The sequence below is a fragment of the Filicampus tigris genome, chromosome 13, assembly GCF_054856515.1.
Source record: "Filicampus tigris isolate MCC_2025a chromosome 13, RoL_Ftig_1.0, whole genome shotgun sequence".
Classification (NCBI taxonomy): Eukaryota; Metazoa; Chordata; class Actinopteri; order Syngnathiformes; family Syngnathidae; genus Filicampus; species Filicampus tigris.
The window spans coordinates 18,691,391-18,715,352 of NC_141229.1; the positions used below are offsets into that span (position 1 = coordinate 18,691,391).

Sequence of the window (23,962 nt, forward strand, 5' to 3'; positions counted from 1 at the left end):
ATATCCGACATTAAGGTCATTTGGAGCCCAAAATGCTCTCCGCGTGGGCGGAGGTGAAGTGCTGGCAGCCGGGAGATCAAATCTGCTAAATTGTTTTGAGTAACAGTATTGACTTTATACTTGACTTTAATTATATTTGAAACATGAAGCATCAAGTGGACAATTATGGTGGAAATAGTAATTCAACCACGGTTCAGATTGGCTAATTTCTTATGTAAAGTTATGATGTGACGATGATGTAATCTTTAGTAACGTCTCTGAAATGAGATAGAAAAGCCTCACTTCATCATTTCCCCCAAATACTGTATTTCTACCTCCGACCGAATAGCTCCACTGTAGAAATGCTCCAACATGCCGGACCACATGTACTTGCATAAACACTACGCTGTCTCTTCTTCTGCACATGCAGGTCACTTTCAGGCGCATGTTCACACACAAAAGAGACCAAGGTCGCATTTATAATGTAACATGAACGCTTACACAAAAAAAATCGGATTTTTTAAAAAATGAAAAAAGATGACAGTTCTGCGGAAAGATGAAAATGACTTCCCAGCCCCGATTTGCAGACGCTGCATGTGCGCAAAGGTTCAGGAGCAGAAGTCCCATTAACCAGGTTAAATAAATATTCAGGTAGTTATTTTGCAATTATTTATTTTCATTGTTCAGTGAAATAGTGCTCTTTTTCTACTGTATTTTCAAATTCAGGCATTTTTGTTTGCTAGATGGATAATTTAAGTTCAGCCTATAGTTCATTTGAAAGAGACCTTTAACTCTAAGCTTTTTTTCTAAGAGTTCAAAATGTGGTCATTTAATAAATTAAATGTAATATATATATATATAGGCCAACATCTTCATTTCAGATGTCAAAAAGTATTTGCGGCTCCCAGTGTATTCTTTTCCATGGAAAACTGGGTCGAAATGGCTCTTTGAGTGTTAAAGGTTGCCGACCCTTGACTTATATGATGAACTAATGTCAAAATGTTGGATGTGAGGCAATGTAACAGAAACTTATTTTAAGACAGATCAACATGACAAAGGCAACTGATAATGTAGGAAACAACAGAAAATTGTACATAATGATTTGCATGTACGTATCACAGCATTTGAAACTTGTTTAAGAGAATTGAGAAACTGCTTTCTTTGATGTACACAAGTGACACAATGATATCAAAACCGAACAAGTAGTTTTGAGGAATTCAATTCTGATCTGTGAAATGTACCAAAGCAACTAAGAAAAACTGTAAATGAATTTCGTTGTTCCGTACTTGTGACATGAAAAGACAATAACATTTGATTTCTATTTCTATTCACACTCACATTTATCAATCCATCCATATGGAAATGATAGTCCTTAACTAACTTAACATGCAAGGTTTTGGAATGTGGGAGGAAGCCAGAGTACCTGGGGGAAAACATGCAAGCATTGGGTGAACATGCAAACTCCACACAGCAAAGCCAGAGCTGAGATTCAAACACAGAACCTCAGAACTGTGAGGCTGATGTGTTAACCTTCTGCATTTGCTACATGTCAATTTAGCCTCTGTCCGTAGGGACATCATGCTGTTTGTAACCCTAAAGCTGATTTTGCATCTGCAACTGCAATAGATAATTCTTTGATGGTAATGGGCGATTTGAAAAGGGTTATAAGAGACACAAATTCCATACAATGAAGGATATAAGATCTGAAACACTGTTCAACTTGTTTTACAATGTATTAGGAAGATTTTAGAATGGCACAACGGATTTAAAACAAACACATATGGTGTTGGGTCAAATAAATGAGCTGCTTCTATCGCTCTCTCTCGAACACGCACAAAAGCAAACATGAACGGAACGCACAGATCTGGGCGGATCTCTATTTGCTTCCACACACAGGCACACCCACACACACACACCCACACACACACACACACACACACACACACACACACAGACCCTCACGCTATTATTCCATCTCCAGTTTGTGCTCTGACCCTCTGGCCCCGCGCCACTTAATTTGCATATTGTACTAATGAGGTGTTGGCACTGTGAATGAAGCTTGAGGTGTTCACTGGAAGACAGACAGACAGACAGATAGCTAGAGAGAGATAGAGAGAGAGGGATAGATAGAGAGATAGCGAGAGAGAGAGAGATAGAGAGAGAATTAGATAGAGAGAGAGATATACTGTATGGAGAGAGATAGATAGATAGATAGATAGATAGAGAGATAGATAGATAGATAGAGAGAGAGAGAGAGAAAGACAGAGAGAGAGAAATAGAGAGAATTAGATAGAGAGATATATATACTGTATAGAGAGAGAAAGAGATACATAGATAGATGGATAGAGAGAGTGAGTGAGAGATGGCGATACAGAGAGAGAGAGATATACTGTATAGAGATAGAGAGATAGGGATAGATAGATAGATAGATAGATAGATAGATAGATAGATAGATAGATAGATAGATAGATAGATAGATAGATAGATAGATGGATAGATAGATAGATAGATAGATAGAGCTGCAAGCTGCCATTGTACCAGCTGCCATCTGGGCTCATATACATGTCCAGGTGTGTGCGCGCATGCGTGTGTGTGTGAGCGTACCTATCACCTGCCAACAAAGCTGCATTTGAAAAACGCTCACAGGCTTATTCTCGAATCCAAAGACAAACACAACCAAGCGCAGCAGAGCTGATCTCAAATCCAGCCATTGCTCACATGGCAGGCAAGACAACCAGGCGTTACAAAAAGAAAGGAGGATTCTATATGGTTGAATCCATCCATCATATGCTCAGAATGTTTTGATTTATTCATCTATTCTTCACTTTTAACTGAGAGGCATCCAAAACCTGACCCATTTGCAGCCCTCAACTCATTTTTTATCGTTATTATTTATATTTATGATTTAATAAGATGAAAGGGGAGAATATCGATGTGGCCCCTATATTGATTTTTTCAGTTTACTGCTCTGCCTGTAAAAAAAGTTTGGAACACGTTCAGGATTATGGGGATTTTATATCATCAATTGTAGCGGATCCCGACCAGGTCATTGCTGACATTTATATAGATAATCCTTCGATGTGGAGTACGCTGGATGTATGAAAAATAACACACACAAATCAGCGATATTTGTAAGGTCAGTAGTAGCCAGGTCAGTTACTTATTTTTACTATGATTACAAATATTTGTAATCATAGTAAAAATAAGTAACTGACCTGGATGTATGAAAAATAACACTTAAATCAGCGACGCGGGACACCTGTTGCGCTCTCTATATCAACTTGGATTATGAGCCACACTTCCGCAATACATCGCGATGAAATATATATACAAAAACATTTATTTTGTGAGTATCACACAGTCACCAGCAGAGGCGGAGCCAGAACGTGGCTCATGGGTGGGCCTGGAAAAATCTGGATGGGCCTAAATATTTCTGTCGTATATTCAAATAAAATGACAAACTGAATATGAAGTTCAGATCTTCCTAAGACAACCACAATTATGCCATTCTAAATATTCAATCAAAATAAAAAACACAACAAAAAGCAAATTAAAAGATAATTTAATAATAATTTAAAAATAATAATAAAAATCATGAATTTCACTGGGTGGGCAGTCTGTCAATCTGGGTGGGCCTGTGCACACCCAGGCCCACCCATGGCTCCGCCCCTGGTCACCAGCCAATCAGATACTTGCAGTTGTGTCATTAACCTGAACTGTCAACATTGGTTTAACCACTACACTCCCAACTCGAGTTGTCGCGATCCAATCACGTGATTGGAAACCATCATGTTTCAGCATATCGCTATCGGTTAAAAAACTCCCCCAGAATTGTTTTAATTTTTTTAATTTTAAAGGTCACACAGTAACAAAATAATGGGATTCAGAGATCTTGATGGAACAGCAATAGCTTAATTTTATATTACAGAGAAATGTAATGTTTTGGTTTTCTAGTACCAGTATTTTAAGAGTGACAGTAAAAGAGCCAATGTGAAGCAGCAGCCTGTGCGTCTGCAGTCAGCCATGCTTCTCACTGTAATGGGTTAGTAGTGGGAACCTCCAAAAAGCGCCTCTCTCCAGCGTGTGCTTTTTGAGGGAGAAAGAAAGGGCCACAAGATTTTCATGCTCATCTGCATTTTGCTAAGAAAAAAGAGGCATGGGATGAGATGTGGAAACAATTTGTTATCAGTGCTACTGGGGGCCACATAGGACCGAACACTACGACAAAAAAAACAAAAACATTTTAAATACGGACAAAATATGCGCATACATGCAAAGTATGTGCTCTTAATACATTTCATTTTTCATAATACCTTCCTCAATGCATGCATAAGGGATCCAGCCTTCAACAAAAAGTGTTTGCACAATAAAAACATGCTGTGATTTTTTTCCCCTCAGTGCAAATGGTACTTGTGCAAAAAAAATTACCATTCAAGGATGGCACAAAACAGCTGAACAGCAAAATGCCAAATGAAGCCCAAGTAAAGTAATTAATCATCACACAAAAAAATAAAACATGAAAAACTCATTTCTAATTCCTATATTCAACAACTTAATCGATTTTCCGAAGTTTGACCCTGGTGGGTGACAACCCGGAAGTGTAACATCACGTCAAGAAGACAATGACAGTGCGCAGCATGGAAAGTGTACAAGTGTCAGAAATCGACAGGGAAAGCAGTATTTCAAACTTATCTGACCCGATCCAGGTGTTTGATGAGTTGGAGGAGAGATTGTTAGCATGATGTATGTTGGACCATACATGTACGAGCCAGATGCTCAGGCCAGGAAAGCGTTGTACCCGAACGACCCGACATGGAGTGGAGACGAGACTCAGATTTGGAAGAATGGTAAGCTATAGGTTTTGGTTATTGTTTGAAATTCGATGCTGTGCCATGCTGTAAATTACACATGATGAGATAAATTACTTGGTCCATTTATTCTGCTAGCACTGAGAGCACACGTCATAGTTTGTTGGTGTCACACATTGTCAAATTTGCGTTATTTCTTGTCACATTGTGATAGTGTCACGGGTTCAAATACCGCTCTCTACCTTTTATATTTTCATTTTTTACTATGTTTACAATTTCTTGCAGCCAAGTTGGGAGTTGTAAACAAGTCTGTTTGTTTCAAGTATTTATTGCAGAATTGAACAGGTATGCAATTGAAGAGTTTCCATGTTGCTTGTGACGAATTTGCAGACAGGAAAAACAAAATTACTGGACTGGCATTGCCCGAACGGCCAGAGTTGCGTCCATTTACTTGCTCTATTCTTATCTTTTGGTGACTTTAACAACTGTTGGCCTGAATGTGAACAAACATCGCCACACAGCGCTGAGGCATTTTGCCGAAAAACGTGCCAAGCAACGGCAAAGAGCAGCAAACGTGACAGTAAACAAAGCAATACAATTGGCGACTGGCGACTCGATCTCTTCGAGTGGCTCGCCGAAGATTACCAGCGATTACCAAACATTGATATTTTCATTGTTAAGCGTGATGCTATGGGTATAATTATGAATCTGGGTGGGTTGCGTCATAAAAACTAACGAAGGTATGCTTAAAATAGTTTTAACCGTTAGTATTACTCAAAGGTTGGTTGGCCAGTACTTCACACTGGGTCTTTGAGTGCAACAACTAATTTTGTGCACTTTTTTCACAAAAATCAACTCACTCAAAATATTCATCTTAATCAAGTACTATGTTTGTCCTGCATGTAATTAAAAATGCACAAAAAATTACTAGGCCTACTTACGTTGTGGTATAGGGCAGTATAAGACTTGGTGCAAGCGTAATTGAGCGATGTCTGCCATCTAGTGGTGGATGGTAATATTACAACTTAAAATTATATAGTGGAACCCCATTATTCTCGGTGTATAGGGGCCGGTCCATGAATACCAAAAATCTGTATATGATTGACGGCCATTTAAATGCCCTTGAGAATTTTATCCTATTTTTGTAACCCCCCGCCCCCCCCCCCTCAAAAATCCACAAAAATATTGATAAACCTCCAAGATATATTTTCCACCAAGAATGTAGTTTGTTCCGCCCCCAAAAAAACAATATAAAAGAAAAACAAAACAATTTTATTTCAAATTGATAAAAAAATAAATAAAAAAAAAATTGGGGAAAACCTTTGTTTTTAAAAAAAAATTATCTGTAACTAAGGAATTACTCAGAGTGTGGTTGCGGGCCACATGCTGCCAGCTGCCCATCTTTGATATAAATATTAGATTACAGTAGATTCAACTCTATTGCCATTGTCCTGATCACAGTGCCAAGGCAACGTGTCAGAGTTGCGGGGAGCTGAAGTTGAGCCCAGCTGATTTGGGCGAAAGGCGGTCTACACTCTAAACTGGTGAATCGTAGGGCAGCATGGAGAGAAAGACAACTATTCACACTCATATTCATCACTGTGTATGAGTTGAACGCAGGCTGCCTGTGCAGAAGTCAGGAGAGTAACCCACTTTCATTCATCCTCCATCATCACAATATACTAAAAATGGATAATCGAATGCACATTTGCAAGTAGGGTACTTTTTACAGCGGTGTTTCCAATTCATTACTCAAACAAAAACAAGTTTAGGAAATGATACAATCCGAAGGCCTAGTTAGTGAAACATACTTGGGTCTTTATTTGAAGAGAATAGCTGGCAGCTACAATATAATCACCTTCCCCTCAATGCCCCGAAGCTGTGAGAGGCAGGACTCAAGGCTTCCTCGACACCAGAGTAGAAATACACACCACACATTTCACTCATTCAGTCTGCTTCCATGCCATGCCAACCACAGGGAGGTATGGAAGGGAGCAGGCATGTGTGTTTGAGGTGATGTGACATTTCTGGGATGACATGAAGCGGCACTCTGCACTCTCTTGCCAGGAGGGAGCTCCTGGGGTGAGCTGTTGATGGGGGTATGAGGTCTCCAGGGGGGATAGTTTGTGGTGTGAACAAAAAGCTCGGTGGTATGGCAGCAACAACCCGACAAACAAAAGATGAGCTCTCCTCATAAAGCCTCCATAAACTTTTTTTAATGACTGTTACAAATTACACTTATAGTACTGTATACATTATATACTATACATACACTAGACATGCAGTATGTCTGTGTGTATGTATGTGTACTTCTGTGTACTGACCAAACACTTGAGAAGTACACATGAGATCCCAACCATTTCATACTGAAAGGTTGCTCATATAGACAGACCCCTTTCCATTGTACGTCATCAAAATCTGCGCGCGCATAAGTGGTACAAAAGAACGGTAGACATATGTTGCTTCGCTAGGAAGAGGTTTTTTTTGTGAGGCGTTATCATAATTTTTTAGTAGTTTAAAAAATTCTCTACATGCCTAGCTGTTGTGAGTATGGGTGTGTAAAGTGGAAAGGGGTTAAAACATTTCTAAATACCAAGAGAATACCGACCATTTCAAAAACAGCACAGGCCTGTGTTTAAAAGTATGTGGCTGCAGGCTTTTAAGCGCATAGACTGGACCGAGGATATCATCAAGAATGCCCACATTTGCAAAACCTAACCTCTATGTCTTGAAATGTTAAGTAGTCAGGAATTGTGGATTAATGGCAAGCTGTGTTTGTTACAACTGCTAGCAAGTAGAGTGGTAGCTAACTCGTTTGGCTATGAGGTTCTGTGCACACTCGCTACAAGTAACTAAAGCTCTTAATTCCTTAGAATGACTGTTGGTGATGCTAAGTCGTCTTAACATCTTAGTCATTTTCCCCTGGGCATCCGAGAACACCCCAACAACATAATAGTGGCTAGCTGTTGATGTTTGGCTTAAGTGTAGGTATGTGACAATTGACTGGGTTCCATTATTTTTTATTTTTTATTTTTTCGTGTGTTCACATCGCACAGGTCTGTTTTGCGCTCCTTTGAAGAAAAATGTGCAGTGGCTTGTTGAAAATTGTGTTTTCCGCATGTATTCTTAGATATGATGACCAGTGGAGTGTGCTCTGTCGCCGCGTTTTCAATTTGATGATTTTCATAAAGTATTATATATCTTTATCGCCCGTATGGTGGGATAACATCTTTGACCGGTCAAAAAGTGTTGAAAGCTATCTTATTTTATGTATTGACCAATCACTCCTAATTTTGAGGTATTTGGGGACATGCACACGACATTTCATGCCATCGAGCCACGCCTTCAGGCCTGGCTCCAGAGGGGGGCCCAGTTGACCTGCGTCCAGGCCAAACTTATTCCATTATTGTTATTCATCATAGGGATCTTTTGAGCCTTGCTATGTCTGGTTCCTCACCGAAATAACACCTGTTTGCCATGGGTCAACCTGCGGTGTGAGAAAGTATCAGCCATCAGCACCCTAAGATTAAGTCTCGTAGATGAGGCAGTGAAGTTTTTTCATGCAACATAATGCCACTGCCCAACCTTCAACATAACCGCCCACCCCTGCCCCTACACTACACCTTTGCCCCTACTTATATTTCTGGATTCAAATAAAACATGCAAAAAATTATTATTTGAAATGCTGACGCAGCAACAAGTGAGTGGAACACAAAATTTGAGTCAGTACCAACTTTTTTTCTCCTAATATATCTTTATCTAACGGCAGCTAAGGGTTCCCATGTATTTTGTGTATTTTATTCTTTATTTTAATTTTCTGGTATTTCAGTAGCTTTTGGAAATGAATGCATGATTAAGTATGTTTCCCATAAGGTGTAATGAATTTAAGGCACAATATCATAAATGCCATCATTGCTTAGAGGTGTAAGTGAAGAATCTCTTTCTAAAGCAGGTTTCAGAAACACAACATGACAACATATGCAACACTAATTTAACGTAACCACAGAAACGTTATCACTCACAAAAATGTAGAGTCATGTGCTCCAAAGCGCATCATCAAACAAATGTTGTCAACAAATATTTTCATTTTATTTATTCAATTTTGATGCCTTAACGTCCATCTTTGAGGTTGTGAGTAAATGTGAGGTTTAAACACATTACTGCTAACCAACTACGGATCAATCAACACATGAAGCACGCGCATTGCTCCATGCATCCCTTTCCCATACATTTTAGTCAAAATGGAGTCCCAGCAAAAGCGAAAAGAAGCTAAGCTCTCGTGTCCCTACGGTGCCAAATACATTTGAATGAGGACCGAGTGCACTTTTAACGATAATTTACCGGTGATGTTCTACAAAGTATGAGCTCAAACCGGAAGTATGTCATCGTTTGAGATGCTAGAGCTAAACAAATCAATTTTACTCATCAGTAACTGGATACTATTTATTTTGTATACTATTTATTTATTCTGCTCATCTAAAAACAGATATACATAATGTATATGATGAAGTATTTTTATTACAATATTTCATTTTCATTTTTAAATTGTTGCTCCTTTTAATGTGACGCAAGGTCTGCACCCTCCCACTCTCGATTGATGTGGGGATCGTTCTGATAGTTTTGACCAGTGAAAATTAGGGAAAACGCCGCAAGCGCACAATGAAGTTTGAAGTGATGGAATTGGAAGTGTTAGTGGAAGAGTCAAACAAAAATATTACTGAGTTACAGAAAAGAAATGTACTGCTCGGATACATACATTGGATACAATTTTTAATCAGAGATGCAATTACATTTTTGTAGATTATATTTTTGCACTGATTCTGAATCTGAATCTGCCCCTTGTTTTTTCTTTAGCACATCAGGTTTTAATAATAATAATAATAATAAGATAAAAACAACGATAATATAATATGTAATATAGCAATATATTGAGTAATATTTATTAGAAGTGTTAGGTTCATCAACAGGCGGAATTTGTTTCTGAAACATCAAAGCTATAAACTACCATGCATGGTAAAATCTGTATTGCGCAAGCTTTTAGAAGGTAAACACATAAATTGAAAATATCTCAAAAACACGATCAACTAGGAAAAAAATATTGACATTTTTTAAATCAGTGTAAAAAATACATAAAGTCACCTCTGATCAAAATTTGCTGTTGACTAATGTAATTTTAGGGAAGCCAGCAGCAGCATAAAAGCCACGTTTTATTGAATTAGTGCATCTTGAGTGTGTGGGAAATGGGTGTAAAGTATCTGCCCACCCTGAATAACAATAATCGTGGCACAGCGTTTGAAAACTGCCAACATCAGTTATGAGGTGACGCCAATTTTAGGACTTGCAGCTCATGAAAGACGTGTTAACTGTGACTTAAACAACATTACTTGACAATTCATCCTGTTCATCCGAATTGTTAAGGTAGTGTGCTTTGCTTTTGAAAGGAACATTTTTTGTGTGGGTCATGTACAATGGCAACATGCAAGGTTTGCAACTGGGCCCGAGGACGGAACACCTTGTAGAGCTGTGTCACGATATGACACGCCCTCGATAAATGTATAAATGTATCATTTCAGAGCGGCGTCATGGTGACATCTCAATGCGCATCCAAAAGAAGACGGAGGAGGCAGGATGATTTCAGAGTAGTAACAGCAACACTCCAACCAGCGGGAAAAGCCTCCCTGTTACTTCCTAGTAGGCTGCTATGCAAGCACTTCCAAATGTGAGCAAGCTTACACCACGGCGCCGTCGTCCTTGCGCGCTGCCCTGCGACCGGCTCCAAGAAAACCAAAAGCAGTTTGAAAAGCCCTTAACTTGGGACTTGCTTGAAACGTAAAGATTAGGACTTGAGTCTTAGTTATGTCTTGAACCTACAGTAGGTGACTAACACCCTCCTCTGGGCATCAGAATGTCAAATATTAGCGTTGTCAAAACATTCACGGAAAGTGCAGTGATAAAGTAAAAGAGATCACATCGTCAGGTTGACGATGAAATTCAGACAATGAACAAGAGGAAATAGAAAGAGACAATTATCTGTCGCAAATGCTGCTCGCTGTGCTGGTGGGGTGCAGAGGAAGTGATCGTGTCGGATGAGTAACTGACTTCAGGACAGACAGGCAAGAAAATAACACACAGCACAAAGCATACTCACAGTGTAACTCCTTAAATATCCAAGCTTTAGTACGTACAAGACAGAGAAGAGATTGTTTAACAAAATGCGGGTGGAATGAGAAAACTCAATCTCAAAACTGATCAATGCTATCCTATGCTATAAGGATCAATGCTAAATGCTATAAGAGCATAGCCTGCGGAGGTTTTTATAGTGAAAGTCAGGTTTTAGTTTATTCTCAATGCTTTCAGGTGAAATGCGTTTGGCATTTTTGATTCAAGGCAAACCTGACAAAAAGATGAACATTTTATGTCAACAAGAGATGTATACTTAATAGGTATGCAGCTGGCTGACTGGTAACAGAGCAAGTTTCCAATTTAGAAAGTGTGAACGTTGCCTTTCAATCAGATATTGCATTGCTCCTTTTTCCAAAAAGGCAACACAACATGAACATATGTGAAGAGTATTCCACGTAGGCATTTAACTCAGATTAGAAAAACAAGATTAAAAATAGAAACATCTGAAGACATATGCTTGTGTACGTATTGCATGTACAGGTTTGTGAAGGATGCTCACAATCGTTTCATCGCTGAAACAACATCAAACGCAAAACAGCTGACCGTTTCAAATCACCTAATGCTGCTTTCACAAATCTGTTCACCAACAGTCAGTGAGTTCTAACCATTTTCAATTTCTATTTTATTAATTTTCTTAACACTTATACGCCCTAAACTGTAGAATTCTCATAACAGTCTCATTTTCGAATCAGGTCTGCAAGATGATCATCATACACCCTAAAATAAAATAAAAAGACTGCAAAGAAATATCATGCTATTGTCTTGCTGATGATTTTGATGGGATTTCTTTACCTTGTTCCTCTTGAAATAGGCTCTGCGGCAGGCAGCAAAGCACTTCTCACTGCAGAAACTCTTCAGCTCACTCCCCATGCTCAGAGAGTAGCGTTTGACGCCGATCTTCTGGCACCAGGCGCACATAATCTGCACGCTGGTTGCATCTTCATCTGTTGGAACAGCATGTTGTTGTGATTGTTACTAGTCACAGACACAGTTAATGGCAAAGTAAAAAAAAAAAAATCCTCTATGCCTACATTTATCTTCCTTAAAGATGAAGTCAACGCAAACATTTGTTTTTCAAGAATATGTTCTATGCAAGCCCACTGGTTGAAACAGAGCATTTGGATGAATATTGCGTTTGTGGAATAAGTGTTAACCCACTTGTTTTTAGCCATCTCTGGTAGCGGCCATTTTGTCTTCTTTCGACTGAAAATGACATCACAACTGTTCACAACGACCGATCACGGCTCAGAAAAGTGCGACTTATACTCCAGTGAAATTTATATATGTTTTTTCCTTCTTTATTTTGCATTTTACGTCTGGTGCGACTTGTACTCCGGAGCGACGTATAGTCCGGAAAATACGGTAATCTAAACACAGCATTCATATTAAATTGTGTTTGTGGAAGAGCCATCTCAAGGGCGTGGCCATTTTGCCACTTGCTGTCGACTGAAAATGACATCACAATTGCTCAGGGCTTGGGTAACGACCAATCAAGGCTCACCTGTGTTCTGAAACTGAGCTGTGATCGACACCATGTCAACAGAGAGTGGCTGCCGGCCGGCAAGCTATGAGCGGCTAAACTGCTAATGTTTATGTGGGAAGGCTGAGCAAACTGTGCTCACATTTTCATGCTTTCCACTTCATTACTTGGGTGCTACTTGTTCAAATGATTCAACGGGTTTGTTGTATCGCCTTGTTTTTAACGACATACAGTACCTTGCACAACGGCTTCATCCACGTCACTCTGGAGATGCCGCAACAAAAGCGATGGGAAGAAACTTCTCAATAGCTTCATCTTCAGAATATTACGCTAAATCATGGCTGCCCATCAGCTGTGCGTTTAGCTGCACATTTGGTCATTGTTACTATTACTTTCTGTTTACTGCTTCTTTTTTCATTTATCGATGGAATCTGTTGACTTCGACTTGCAAACCAAAGTTAGGCTAGACTCTGATTGGCTGCAGTCTCACACATTTCTGCCATGTGATGGAGTAGATTTGCTCATAGCTTGCAGCTGGTCATGTAATGCCACGATTCTCAATCACCGAGCCCTAATTATATTGATTATATTGCTCTTTGGAAGGTCATCGACGGAGTGGGGTGTTACGTGGACCACTGATCTTATCTAACTTATCTGAAAGGCTAGATACCATTCAGCATTATTTGTCTGATTGAAAAAACTGTGCTGGGAAATACAGCTCCGGTCCAATCTCTAATCTTGTAAAGGGTGCTTTACTAAGGTTTTTTTTTTCTTTTAACACAGCTGGGTATTCTGCCACCTTTACCGACAAAGTAAGTCAATCAAACTTGATTTGACTTCATTTTGTGTGGACTTTATGAATGTACTGGCTGCATGGGATTCTTCAATCCACGCCAGTTCAAATCCGTCTTAAATGTATTGTGACCGTCCTTGGCTCATACATCACCCCTCTATGACATGTCTATCCATCATCACTTTGCATAATTCTGCCAACCTATTAACTAACAAATGACAGTGATATATTATCGCTAGCTTACGCTTAGACTTGGCAGCGGTAATAATAATATAGAGGCAGGAATGTTTCAGTTCATATGAAGAGAATGGTTACTCCAGAGATGACTGAAGAGAATTTTGACCAAAATTGTGAAGCCAAACCGCTTATTTCAAGCCTTGCATGAAATTGTCCAGGTATACCTAATGGAGCAACTACTGAACATCCAAATATCTTTCAATCTTCCAAATGTTTTATGCTCTCATTAAAATGTATACAGCCGCAGTGCTGCGATGTGGTTAGTGTGGACAACAAATTATTCTGAAGAGACCCTTAGTGACACTGAAAAGGCTCTTTGGTGTTAAGATGTGGCTCTGTGACCATTGATGAGCTGCAGGCTTTTAGTGCTGATGCTGTTGTGGTAAGTGAAGAAAGATCCTCTGAGAGTTTCTCCCTGTTTTCGCATTATGACTATGCGGGTGTGAAGAAAAAAAGCACAGCCATTTGTCTCTCGCCCCTGCTCACCCCCTCATCGCATGCTGGCCAGGCTTTTCGCCTCTTGTTGGGATGAATGCACTTGCAGGGCCATCCCATTTGAAGTTAAAGACTAACTCACAATTAAAAGAATCACTCCCTCAGGTTGTTAGGACAGGACAATGGACACCAAGGGCATAACTGACATTTCTCCTCTGTTCGACATTTAAATCTAAGAGCATTTATCCGTCTTTTCTATGTGTTCTATTTCTGGATTCATGCCCACTGCTCATCATAAAAAAAAGTGAAAAACACAATTGACTGTGTAAGTAAATTGCTTGGAATAAATGAGTGGGATACAGTGTAATGAACAGGAGCAAGGGTAAATGTGGATTCACATTGCAGTACAATGTCTTCATTTTCATGAAAAGACAAAATTTGAGGTGGATTGTTTTTCAATGTTCTACACCTGCCTAGTAAAACAAGGCCATCTCAAACCATGCACATCTGTATGAGGAGGGAGTTACACTAACAATTATTCAGACTGTCCTGATACATGTTTAAGAAACTGCACTTCAAAAGAGCTTTTGTCAGATTTTGCAAGGTACATGAATAATTCAGCGCATGCGTGGGGGTTGAGAGGAGAGCGGTTCGAAGGGGGTGCTGGCCGGGTACTGGGCTTTAAGTGGCATCGCACCATCTGTTTCCCCCATGCCAAGGCAGGGCCAGTGGGGACTCCTCTTCGGCGATGCCAAGGAGGCTCGTACCTTCCACAGGGCGTAACAACCTCCTGTGCAACAGCAGACGCAAGAGATAATGATGCCGCTGTCTGGTCGCAGAGTGAGGACATTTCCTTGGAGAGTTCATGGGGCAATATTGACACGTGGAGCAGGTGGAGAAAAACAAGGCGTACAGCAGGTAGCTAGCTCATTAAACACCTGTCTGCCGCCTGACGTGGGGACACAAAGTTTGAATGTTGAATTCACTATTTTTGTTGACTCCAAGCCTGCTGTAGACTACAGCGGAACCTCTGAAGTCGGATGCCCCTGAAGCTGTACCACCATGAATTCAACCGTTGTTTTTATTAAGGAACAACTGAATTTGTTTTTCCTTGAGTTTTGCCGCTTTCTGTCGCTTTTTTGCAACTATTCCAAAAGATGGACCGCCATCAGGGATGAGGTTCCACAAGATGTCAGCATATTTCTCAGCCTTTCAGTTCAGCCTTTCGTTGTGGAGTTTGTATGCTCTTTATGTTTGTGTGGGTTCTCTCTGTATCCCCCAGCTTTGTCCCACGCTCCAAAGTTAGGTCATCTTAAACTCTAAATTGGATAAATGGCAGGGATAAGGACTTGAGCCATTGCTACTTAAACTCGTGCTGGTCGTTTGCACCGTTGCGGGCGGGAACACAGCCAGCTTGCTTTGCAACAAATGGAAGCGACTCCTTTCATTCCCTTTAAATTCTGCGCAGGAGAGGCGCTGGAGTCCATTCGGGAGACTGACGTGTACAAAGTACGTTTCTAAGGAACTACAAGATCTCCATTTCCAGATGATGTAAAGATGGCTAGGGCAATCACAGATCACTGCTATGAAGTGGGCACTTGGAAACCGCTTTCTACCCCAATCATTTGAGTCCGTGTGTAAGCCATACTTTCAGCCACCAAAATGCCAGGTGCGCCAGGGGCTTGTAAAAGGAAACACCCTCGGTCCGTCGGAACAGCCAGCATGGTGCAGTGCGGTCTGCCAAATTCCTAAACACGCGAAACGAGGCTTGCACCTGCATGTGCGATGTCTACGAGAAAAGAGCTTAATTTAAGGTGTTAAACCTGCATAGATAGATGGTTAGATAAATTCTCTAATAATATCCTTATTTGACCTTATTGGACTTCTGTTTTCATGAAGACCTGTCCCATTTCACACACCTTGATTTGAGTTATCATCATACTTGATTTAGAATTTATTTAAAATAATCTGTAATTTGACCTGCCCAAAACAAAATGACGTTGGAATAACTGGAGATTTGAAAGTTAAAACTTGAGACTTACTTAAAGCGGAAGTCAACCCAAACGTATTTTTTTCAAGAATATGTTCTATGCAAGCCCACTGGTTGAAACAGGGCATTCTGATAGATATTGCGTTTGTGGAATACTTGTTAATCTCGGCTCAGATTCAGAAAACAGGTCAGCCTTGATTGGTCGTTGTGAGCAGTTGTGAAGTCATTTTCAGTTGACAGAAGACAAAATGGCCACCCCCAGAGATGGCTAAAAACGAGTGCATTTTGCTGCTTAACTTATATTCCACAAACGCAAAATTAATCAGAATGCCGTGTTTCAACTAGTGGGCCTGATGGGAACATATTCTTGAAAAAAACATGTTTGGGTAGCCCAAACATGTTTTTTTTTAAGAGTATGTTCTATGCAGGCCCGGCCCACTAGTTGAAACAAGGCAATATGGTAATTATGAAATATGAGTTAAGCAGCAAAATCCACCCGTTTTTAGCCATCTCAGGGGGCGGCCATTTTATCACTTCTGTCGACTGAAAATGATATCACAGATGCTCAGGGTTCAGATAACGACCAATCATAGCTCAGCTTCAGAAAACAAGTGAGCTGTGATTGGTCGTTATCTGAGCCCTGAGGCTCTGTGATGTCATTTTCAGTCGACAGAAGTGACAAAATGGCCGCCGCCAGAGATGGCTAAAAATGGGTGGATTTTGTTGCTAAACTCATTTTCTGGAAACACAATATTAATCAGAATGCTGTGCCTGCATAGAACATATTCTTGAAAAATATATGTTTGGGTTGACGTCCGCTTTAAGACTTGCCCATGCGATCCCATTTCTGATAACTGATATACTAGACTCGTGTCCTGAAAATACAGTACATTCTTGTTCTTATGTATATGTTTATGTAAACCAAAGTGCCCCAAAAGCTGCCTCTACCTGTTGGTGGCTTGATCAGTGGCGGGGGTAACACTGGCACAGTGATGGGCTGGTTGCCATGTTCCTTGGTGCTGGTTGTCGAGGTGGACGGTGTGGTGGGGTGCTCTGAGACTCCGTTTCTGGAGTTTGGCAGACACTGAGAGCTGTTGGCTCGATCCGGAGACACATCACTGCTCTGTCTTGAAGTTGGAATTTTTGGCAACAAGTTTTCTGTGAGTTAAATAGAAGGAACACTGATGAGATGCTGTTACTCTCACTGCACGTCCATTCATCACGACAGAGCAAAGTATCTTAAAATGTGAATTATTGGGCAAATTTCTTGAATGAATAAATCATGTGTTTTCTGATAGGCCCAAAGTGAGTTTTGGCTTTGAAAGTAATTTAGGGAATAAAATGAGAATAAAAGTTTTTTTTTAACATACAGTATACAGTTGTGTATTGTTTGGCTCTATTTTTATCCACAAGAACCTGGTTTTACATTACTTAAAGGTGATTTTCTAAATCTCTTATAGCACATACATTTCCTCGTGGTTTGTGATATAACTAGGAATTTGTGAGGGTCCCTTCAAAATAAAGTCGTGCACGGATGTCTCAGCATCCACGAATGCTCACACACACGCACGCGATTATCACCACAAATTAATTATGATATGGAAAGCGCACACCACAACAGTGAAGAACATTTAAAAAGTTTCATTTTACTTCAGTTAGAGTAGAGCAATGTGACATCAAGCCCTAATCACCAAACGACACCCCCATAAAAATCCCAAACAAAAAAAAAGTTAAATTATTTGTAAGTGCAGTTTGTTTTTCAGGCACCGTAGCGTAGACGCTAACTAGTGTTAGAATTAAGCTAGGAGACTGAAAGACTGTTGTTTTGTGTTTGTTTAGTTTAGTTTGACAGTTAAGTTAAACTTGGAGAGTTCTATTTTTTAGACAGGCACACGTGCACTCAGTGTAAAAACTGGCACATCTTCATTTTCGAGCCGAACTGGAGCAACTCTCGTTTACCGTGTTTGGGAATTTGGCAGACCATTGCTTTTGATTGTATTATGTCCTTCTAATGGCACTCTCAGACTACATTACTTTTTTGTCGTTCACAATGGTCTCAATGTCAGACTACAAGATAATGTCACTCTGAGTCTTGGACCGGCTGAGACGTCACACTACAAGTCCGTCATCAATCAGACCCCGCTCAATCGTCGCAAGAATCTGTCCATCGGCACAGGACAAGCAGCTGTCAGTCATTTCAACGGAGGCGGGACAATCAGTTATGTAGCCATGTCGACCGAAGCGTTATGTGCATGTGCGTTGTTCATAAGTTCAGAAAAGGCAAAAAAAGGAAAAAGAAGAGACTATGTACCCGTATGTGGATGGTGGGGAGAGTGCAGCACTGTCTATTCTCCAAAAAGAACTTGAGGTAACGAATTTGTTTAATGACACCACGCTTGTTTGTTTGTGCGCGCCACATTCAGTCGCTCGTCATAAGTAGGAGGGCATTGTCTTCCTATTGGTCAATGCCGAAGAACTAATTGAAGGATGACGTAGGATACGTCACACTATGCGGCAAAATGTACAAAATTTCTCACATGCCAGACTTTTGTCGTGGTGGTCATGAAGCGTCCCAGATGCCAAACGACCAATCCTAGAGTCTGTCACACTATATGGGCTACGATGCATCAAGACAACTCAAAATCGGCTACGAGACACTACGTTTGTCTGCGACACGTCCTTCGGCCCAAAATCGGGCTACATTTGTGTAGTCTGCCGTCGGCATTACTAAATTTTTTACGACAATTTTTTGCCGATTTTTAGAGGTATCTTCATGGCACACAAAGCACACACACATGGTGTGCTGTGCACGTAGCATGGAGAAGCAATGATCAAACAGTTGATCAAAATAATCATTGCAGTCTTTGGGCACAGTCAGCTTTCAATACAATCAGAATCCGATTTATTGGCCAAGTATGTAAAAACACACAAGGAATTTGTGTTCCCAGTTGTAAAACAAGAGAGCAATAACATTTAGCAAACACTGGCCACCTGATCGACTAGCGATGTTCATGCTTTTCTTCCTGCCAGAGGAGAAAGAGGGACTCCTCCTCTTCTCTGTTGGGGCATGGCACGAATGAAGCAGCTATGTTTGTAATATTCCCTCTCAAATTGACGCCAGAAACGCGAGGCGAAGCGTCGTTTCACCTTCAGTGTGAACGTAGCATAAGGCAAAGCTATGTGCTTTGGTTAAACACACAATGTGTAATTATCTTTTTTATGTTTAGTTTGACAGTAAACCAACTGGAAGTGGCAGTAAAAAGCTTGACGCCTCCTTTTTAATTAAACAATTGTTTATTAATATTTGCCAAACTGCTGCTTGTTGTCATGTGAGTTTAGTTCAATCAGATTTCAATTTTGCGTCAGAGGGGCCACCTCGCTGGACCTCAATTACATCAGCATTTTCTGTCCTCTGATTGGTTAGTCAGAGCAGCAATTGTAATGGCCAACTTCAACTAACAAAGCACAATTGTAGCAATCTGCACAAATGAATAGAGTACATTTAACAATCAGCATTGTTTGCATTGTTTGTTTTTGTCACCTTATTAGCTAAATATTGATTCATCACTACTTAAGATGATGTCACAGGTGCATGCTGTTATATTGTGTTTTTGTTTAGTATTGATGGTTCCTATAATTGCGACGTAATACTGGTGCTATTAAGGGTTTGATTAAGTCGAGAAAGGTTTATCAGTCAATCAATCAAATTTTATTTCTACAGCACTTTTCACACATAAAAATGCAACTTAAAGAGCTGTGCAATGAAAACATCCAAAAACATTTAGGCCAGGGTAACAAATGTAGGACTGTAATTTACGGTACTTTTCAATGTAGTTAATGTGCATCTCTCATAGGTGTTAGTGTCTTGCACCTTTCAGGACAGAGATGTGCTGTGGCGTTTCGCCAATATCCAAGTTGTCCGAATCTCTCAGCTCCACCTTGTCGTAGCCATACCACCCCAGCAGCTCGTTCATGGTGTTCTCTGCAAAACTCTGCATACAGACAAAAGGGTAATAATGAGTGTCAGAATTTGTAAATGTGTGGGGTGCGTAACAAAATATAAAGCACCATGTCAGAAATTACGTTAGTAATAATAATTCAAAAAAGGTCAATTGTAGTATTGTATTTTAAAATATAAAAGATATCAAAGGCAAAACAAAAGTGAAAAAGCCCAGTGAACATCAGTCAAATCTACTGGGCCAAAGCACAGCAGGAACCTATACAGTTAAGGTATATTTCCAGTATTTGCACTCTTTCATTATGTTATTATTATTATTAGAAAGTAGCATAAGCAAAGTAAGTGAATTTTCTCATTAGTTTGGTTCCTCTGTTTCTCAGGCTGTATGTATGATGAGCTGTGCTAAATTTAGCTTTGTTATTAAGTGCAAAGCTTTTTCAACTCTGAGTCAGAGCATTGTTAATGACCACTGACAGTACCTATTGATCTGTATTGATATCAAATACCACAATGGTGGCTTGGACAATGGGCGGATGTGACATGAAGATAAGCCGCAGTCCAAGTCACAGTAAGATGATGTTGGACTTGGAGCATCCCATTCATGAACATTCAGCGACATACTAGTTTACCTACATTGATCAGCAATGTGCTTTGCAACATAAAATAGCTTTCTAATGTGATTACGTTCATGATCACATAATGTGATAATACATAATACATAATGTCCAAAAAAGATATATATATATATATATATATATATATATATATATATATATATATATATATATATATAAAGATGCCCAAGAATTGTGTGATAATGCAGCGGGGCAAGAGAAAAACAATATTCAGTGCAATCTGATGAGGTGTCCTCCTTATGCGTACGTGTACTTATGCGGAGTTGCCATTGATCAGTATTGAGGCCAAAGTTACCATGTTAGTGTCAAAGTGCACACGGTCAGGCACATCCACAGCATCAAATCAATGCTTTCCATTGAACAAAAAGAGTGGCAGTCACATTAAATATAAAACGCAACAGTGGAAAGGAAAAGGAAAACATTTTTTTTTTTCAGTGTCTCACAGAACCCTGTCCCTTGTGTCACCCCACAACTTGGAGAAAGTGGGAGGATTATAACGAGTGGAATCTAATCCTGGTTGGCATCTCATCAAAGGAGAAGCACAAACTTGGGCTCTGGGCAGCTATAGACGAAGCAGATATGCACTGATCATCCGCCGACAGGTTTAGTATAGTATGCATGGTATAGATTTGTTGTATGTGATTGTAGTCCACAAATACCTCCAAGTAACATTACAAAATGTTTCCCAACATTTATTCAGCCAAGGCACCCATTCTGCATTAGAAAATTGATGGCGCACTACCAAAAAAAAAACGACCAATGACATTTCACCTATTTTCTGAAGCTGAGCCATGATTGGTCGTTGTCTGAGCCCTGAGCAACTTCAATGTCATCTTCAGTCGACAGAAGTGACAAAATGGCCGCCCCCTGAGCTAGCTAAAACCAGGTGGATTTCTCATATTCCACAAATGCAATATTAACCAGAATGCCATGTTTAGACTAGTGAGCCTGCATAGAACATATTCTGGAAATAAATATGTTTGGGTAAGTGTATGGGACACGATTTTGACAATTTTAATATGTTGTATTAAACAATAAAATATCCATGTCACAATGAACGGTTTCTCGAATTGACACACATTAACCAAGTATTTCCTTCGTTTGGCATTAGACTTTAAAAATCTTCCGAGCGGGGCGAATTCGTGAAGAAGGCGGATATGACCAAAGCTGGATATTGTCTGACCGACGTCGAGTTCCTGTCTGCATATTTAAAACAGTTAGGCGATGCCCAGCTCTGTATATGACGTCATCGAGCCATCTCTGACTTGCTGGCTGTGAAGTGTGCTCGTCGTGGTTTTTCTTGTGATTCATTTCGTTTCTTCTTGAATTGAACAATAAAAACGAGCGACCAATACTTACCGACAGCTTTTCATTGCCATTTTCAGAGTCTGAAGATGACGATGCTGGGCCAGTGACGTCACGCACGCACTGGGTTAAACGGCCAGTGATCGGACCCAGCTCGCAAAAATATTTTGTTGTCTTCTGTTTTTTTATGTTTTCTGCATCTTTTTTGAGGCCTCTTTAATGACATTTTTAACCAAAGTAATCATTGCAATCTCAATATTTGTATTTGTACTTCTTAAAAAAAGATTTTAGGGCAACTTCTTTTCGTGTCCCTTACACTTTAATATAACTATAAACAGCAAAATTGCCAAAACAATAACCCGTGTCGCCATGGTCAATGAGGGGTGTAAGTCACTGGCGTCACACGCACTGTCCCAATTCTGAAATTTGTGTACACTTGTAACCTGCGCTCTCAAACACTACGTGCACTTCCACTACATGTACACTTCAATGAGGACCGTAGGGTGCAAGTGTGGGTATTGGGATTGGGCCTTAGAAACATCAGACATGCAGTTATGATACCAGATATATAGGTCATTTTATAATTGGTGCTTTCATAACATACATACACATATCCATTTTCATGTTAAATATAAAGGTAAGACCAAATTCTTTTCAAAAAAAAAAAAAAAGAGAGCTCAACAAAAACAACAACAATAAATTTGACCTTAAATATTATTTTGTTTTCCTCTCTATCACATTGTTGAACAGTGTGGAATTAATTGAAGCATAATTAAACGTTTTTAAACAAATACAGATTGACATATGGGATAACCTTCTATTTTAGGTGCATATTTTTATATCCAACTACAGAGCTCTGGAGTGAGTGCCTCACCAGTCATGAACCTCGCCGCATGTTATTGGCTATGCGCAATGCTTGTGCACTGGTTCCGATTGCATCTTGTCTCAACTTCAGCGTAATCGTTCTCCACCCTTGGGCAGCTTTCTGGTTTCCATGGCGGTTACACGAGTGACTGTAAATCCAGTCAAACCCCAAATTTGAAACTGAGCGTAGATATTCAGTTACGTATTCTTAGAATACTCAATGTGATAGGACACATCTGGATAACAAAAAACACCTGTCAGTCAAATATTCCAATACTTTTGCTCACATGAAAAATTAGTAGGTCCAAACAAAAGGTGCCACCTTCAACGTTGTGTATCAAATCCATATGTAAATACCTTGACATAAAGGATGAAATGTTGCTCTCTTGTCTCATATTTAACTTCTTATACCAAATCCAAATATTTTCGACTACATGAAAATAAAGGAATTAGCCTCACTGTTCTAATACTTTCTGAGGTGGGTGGACGTTTTTTGTACTGTGGAGGGCACAGTGAGAAATGAAATAAGAAAACTCCATACAGTAAGACCGAAGTCCAAATTTGAACACAGATACTTCTTGACATATGAGGCGACATTACCAACCGGTTTTGTTCAGCCCTGCCATGAAGGACTTGAGTGATCCCTTCACTTTTACTCTAGCACCACCATGAGGTTGGCATGTGATTTTGAAGTGATACAACATTGAATGACTGATGTGATGTTAATTTGAGTATACAGTATATTGCGTTTGTTTCTAAACCAACCAATGTGTCATAGAGAACTGCAAAATATATATGAAAAATCAACAGAAATCTATGCTTTGGTCCAAATTTGTGAATCACCTCTTAAAGATGATAGTCTCGACTGACCAGACTGAAAGTCAGTGTGAAGTACTTTTTACATTGAGTCATCTTGTGTATGAAATGTGCTATATAAATAAAGCTGCCTGGCCTGGCTTGGACTTTAAACATATCTTGATTGTGTTCTTATGACTCTGTTGTACTAGTGTATAAGGCTAAATCATAAAAACTCTGCAATGGTCAACATACTTTACACCGAACTGTGTGCCTTGAAGCACTTTCCTAATAAAGCAGGTCCAGAATTCTTCTCATAGAAAATGGGAACCAACAGAACTCTTGAAGTTGTTATTTCAGTTTTTAGAAGAATAAAAAAAAAGTGAGTAGCATTCATCAGCTATCCATGTAGATGCAGACTGCACATAAGGTGTTTATCTGAAATATTTTCAGGAGCAGATAATAAAAAAAGAAAAAAAAAAAATCTAAGCCCAGCGTGC

The 23,962-nt window shown here is 39.8% G+C and overlaps 1 protein-coding gene across 3 annotated transcripts in view; it reads right to left on the reverse strand.

The window, feature by feature from the left end:
• The window catches only part of sobpa (sine oculis binding protein homolog (Drosophila) a), a 50,203-nt gene that overhangs the window by 23,232 nt on the left and 3,009 nt on the right, over positions 1 to 23,962 (reverse strand). For 2 of the 3 annotated variants that reach the window (XM_086050228.1, XM_086050227.1), the window contains exons 2-4: positions 19,777 to 19,897; positions 16,854 to 17,063; positions 11,763 to 11,914 (exon numbers count right to left, since the gene is read on the reverse strand). In XM_086050228.1, the coding sequence (XP_085906354.1) occupies positions 11,763 to 11,914; positions 16,854 to 17,063; positions 19,777 to 19,897 (483 nt within the window). Of the gene's footprint in view, positions 1 to 10,935; positions 10,960 to 11,762; positions 11,915 to 16,853; positions 17,064 to 19,776; positions 19,898 to 23,962 lie in introns of all 3 variants that reach the window. The other variant, XM_086050226.1, reaches the window with a different exon arrangement.